The 4,434-nt window shown below is 37.6% G+C and overlaps 1 protein-coding gene across 1 annotated transcript; it reads left to right on the top strand.

Moving 5' to 3' along the window:
* The first annotated feature begins 1,125 nt into the window (after positions 1-1,125).
* On the top strand, positions 1,126-3,807 carry LOC110901144. Its single transcript, XM_022147989.1, has 5 exons — positions 1,126-1,243; positions 1,364-2,215; positions 2,301-2,741; positions 2,830-3,163; positions 3,300-3,807. Exons 1-5 carry the CDS (start codon positions 1,126-1,128, stop codon positions 3,805-3,807), a joined length of 2,253 nt encoding a protein of 750 aa, XP_022003681.1.
* The last annotated feature ends 627 nt before the right edge of the window (positions 3,808-4,434 follow it).

The raw sequence follows: 4,434 nt of genomic DNA, 5'->3' as shown, positions 1-4,434 counted from the left end.
TTTTCCTTCACGCACAAACAAAACTGAACCAACACAAGTGTCTTTAGTGGCACTTTTTATGTATTTGGTGACACATTTTGAATGCCACTAAATGACATTTTTTTGTAGTGTTTAAGGACGCTTGTATGTGTATCAAAAGATTAAAAGTAGGTAATCACATATTAGAACATTGTAAAAGTGTCCTAATATGTTCTTTTTTCGATGCTACTTAAGTTGTCTATAGACATATTATGCGACCATAAAATTGGTTTCATAATCTTATTTGGTATATTAGGACCCTTTTCTTGGTACTAAATTAGCTATAATGTTACATCATAAGGGTCCTATCAATTAATTTCTAAAGATGCTTGTAAGTGTATCAAAAGATTAAAAGTATGTAAGCACATGTTAATAAAAGTGTCCTAATATGTTTTTATTAGGATACTATTTTGGTTGTTCAAAAACATATTACACGACCATAAAATTGGTTTGATAATCTTATTTGAGATATTAGGACCCTTTTTTAGTTCTGGGACTTATTACGACCCCTTTACATGAAACGCTTTTACCGTTGGTCCTATTAAATGAAAGGTCCTATAAAATAGCATTTTAGGACACTTTTGCGTGTACTAAAAACCCAGTTTTCTTGTAGTGCGTGTCTTGTATCTCGTGCTTATCTTTGTCGTGTTCGATCTCGGTTTGCTATCTCGGTTGGATTCCGCACAACCGGGTTAGTTTGTACACAAGGATTAGGCGACTAGATCCTCCCCTAGCCGGACCTACAATACGTGTTATTCGTATGTATATAATTTTTATTAGGTAGGAGAAATCTAGAAAATGTTTAACCCGAACCCGACCCGAAATTGTGTCATACATATTAACCCAATTTCGTTATCATTTTGGTGAAATATTATATATGTTCTGGTGAAATATTTTGTTAAAAATAGATTAGTTAGGCTTGTAAATGAACCGAACGAACACGAACGCGGCATGTATACTGATTAAAAATAGAAAATGTATGACACGAAATTTCATACAAACCCTAAAATGTGTCATACATATTAACCCGAACCCGATGTTGAACCCGAGTTTTTTTATTGTTTTTTCGACAAATTAATATATTAATTTCATTTATGTGGATTTCTAATGAACCTTTTTTTTGAGGTATTTGGGTCACTTGAAGAATTGAAAAATTGGGTATACAAAAGAGAAGTTGCGAAAGGTTACGTCATTGTCACCCAACGAACAAGGAAAAAAGGCGAAGGTGCGTCAGCAAGGACAGTGAAGATATGATTGCAATGCGATCGTGGCGGCGAACCCAAAAGTAAAGCATCCGTTCGGCGTTCCAATAGCAAAAAGGTTGGCTGTCCTTTTAGTCTGATAGGGAAACTAGACTCAAGTAGTGGTAGTTGGAGCCTTGTGGAGAAGAAAAACGTTCACAACCATGAGCCTGCTGAATATCTCGAGGGCCACGCGTTTGCTAGAAGGCTGACCCCAGACGAAGAATCACTGGTGGAGAGACTTTATCTGCAAAACATGGAGCCTACAAATATACATTTAACCATAAGAAATCAGTACCCACATAGCGTGTGCATTCTACAAGATGTACAAAATGTGATTAAAAAGATTAAACGAAAAATGTACGGCGATCGAACTCCAATGCAGATATTGGAGAGCATGTTGCAAGAAGAAAGGTACGTTTATTTCACTAGAGTGAATCCCTCCACAAACGCGGTCGAGGAGGTTTTTTTCGTTCATCCGGACTCGTACAACATGTGGCGTGCATTCCCACATGTGTTGATGATTGATGCTACCTACAAGACGAATGAGTATAAGCTTCCGTTTATTCAAGTTGTGGGTGTGACATCAACACACAAGTCTTTTTGTGTAGCTCATGCATTTGTCTCTAAAGAAAAAAAAAAAGATAACTTCTTATGGGTCCTGGAGAAGCTCAAAGAATTGTTGGTAGATTGCATGGAGCCACGTGTAATTGTAACAGATAGGGATCAAGCTTTGATGAATGCTTGCGATAAAGTATTCCCAAAAGCTTCCAAATTGCTATGTAGGTGGCACATCTCACAGAATATTCTAAAACACTGTCGGGCAAAATTTACGGATGAAGACTGGAAAATATTCAAGCTGTCTTGGTCTCGACTGTGTAATTCTCCCATTCCGACGATATACAATTATAACTTTCAGCGGCTTTTCACGCGACTGGTTAATGACGGACTATCAGGTACATATTATATTAGTTTACATACATTCATCCATACATATATACATACAAACATTAGAACTCATTGTATTCAATTTTTTTTCAGATGTTCTAGATTATTTGTATGATGTGTGGCTGAAAGATTATAAAGAAAAGTTCGTTTCAGCTTGGACTAACACAGTCCACAATTTTGGTCAACATACAACCAACAGAGTTGAAAGCCAGCATTCTAAGTTTAAGAGATACATTAAAGGGCCAAACAACTCGCTCCATAGACTTGTGTGTCTTGTTGGCAAAGTTGTAGAGTCACAAAAGATACAAATAAAAGTTAGTTTTGAGGAGAGCAGGTCTGTGCAAATGGGGGACCACAGATTTCCATTTTTTGACAACCTACGCGGTAATGTTTCCCAAAAAGCCTTAGAGTTATTGGTTGTCGAGAGGAAGAAGCTAAATGTGTTGAGGGCCGGAGGGGGGACTTGTGGCCACCAGCTTTCTACGGGTTGTGGGTTGCCATGTGCTTGTCAGATGGAGTGGTGGGAAAATACAGGTAACATAACAACTATAACATATGCTTCGATCCATATAATATAATCATCATTATACTTTATGTTTTAACAATGATTCTTGAAAAACAGGTTGCAAAATTCCACTTGCCGCGATAGATAAATTCTGGACAAAACTTGATTTTTCGACAGAAGAACTTAATCAAGACGAGTGTAATATTCAGGCGGAAATGGATAAACTCACACAGCAACTACATACGCAGCCACCTCTAGTGTTAAAAAGTATGTTGTCGAAGATGAAAGCGGTGTTAAATCCAAGTATGACTGACCATCAACCGCCTGAGGTACAACAAGATACGCGGGGCCGCCCAACTACGAAAGCAAAACAACAAAAGAATGAAGACCTTGCGAGACGTAAAGATAAACAACCCGAATCACAGAGGAACGACTACACTCAAAGCCAAATGTGCAACGTAGTCGTTCAAATAAAAACAAAGAAGACAAAAATACACTTCCGATTATAGATAAAGACTTTCCACTGTTGGCTGGGCACAGGTACATACGTATATTTTTTAGTTTTTTATTTTTTTTGCCAATTATAGGTACAAAAACGTGATCGAGCGTTTTAAGGATTGGCTTCCATCTAGCTATCGGAGATACATAACACATATCGAAGATGCCCAGCCGGACGGTAACTGTGGGTTTCGATCCATAGCTATGGGTTTGGGGTATGACCAGAAAGAGTGGAAGTGGGTCCGCCAAGAGCTACTCAACGAGATGTTCATTAACAAAAAGCGTTGGGGCCATATACTCAAATCATTGGACAAGGGATGTTACGAAAATGTTTATCGATCGATAAATTGGTTAAATGTTGAACCTGCACCTATGGCATGTTGGATGTGGTTGCCCTACACAGGGTTGTTGGTGGCTCAAAAAATTTGGGGTGATTGTTCAACATTTAAGCAATGGTGTTTGTCAAACTTACTTGCCGATGTTCGATGGACCGCAGGTTTACCCGATGCCAGTACCAAATGGACTTTGGAATATATACCGAAGTATGGAAGCTATGGAATGGGAGACAATGTACATGTCTCGTATTGCACAGGGTAGGGCGTTACTACGTAGTAATAGAACTCGACAAAAAGAAGTTATTGACTTGTGTTAGGTGTAGCATCCGTGAAACATAGTGTACGCAACAATTTTTTTTATAATTTTTTTTTAAATTGTTGCTAATTAAGGGTTTTATTGTTATTATTATTATTATTATTATTATTATTATTATTATTATTATTATTATTATTATTATTATTATTATTATTACTGTTTATTATTTATTATTGTTATAATTAATATAAATAAATGAATAATAAAAAAATGTCAAATAAAAAGGGAGGGGTCCTTCTGTATCGGACCGGCCTCCCCCGGGATTCGAACTCGCACAACTCGCATAGAACACACAAGCCTTAACTAGTTTATCCTCCTGTACAGGAGCTGATAAATTGGTTATAGTATACCCTTTATACACTTCAAACGCGCGTATGGTGAGCACGGATCCTGACAACTTTTCAGCCCATATGCCTCGTATAGCCCGATGAGACCCATATCCACCTACCTTTTCTGAAAAGTTGACAGGACATTTATGACACCCCACTTGCATATGCCTGTCATTGACCCATACGGGTCTCATTGAAGTTCAGTTTCACTTCCTTTTATGGTTATTTTTTGAACGAGTTCTGG

This window comes from Helianthus annuus, chromosome 13, assembly GCF_002127325.2.
Source record: "Helianthus annuus cultivar XRQ/B chromosome 13, HanXRQr2.0-SUNRISE, whole genome shotgun sequence".
Classification (NCBI taxonomy): domain Eukaryota; kingdom Viridiplantae; phylum Streptophyta; class Magnoliopsida; order Asterales; family Asteraceae; genus Helianthus; species Helianthus annuus.
This window is presented reverse-complemented; position numbering and strand designations above follow the sequence as displayed.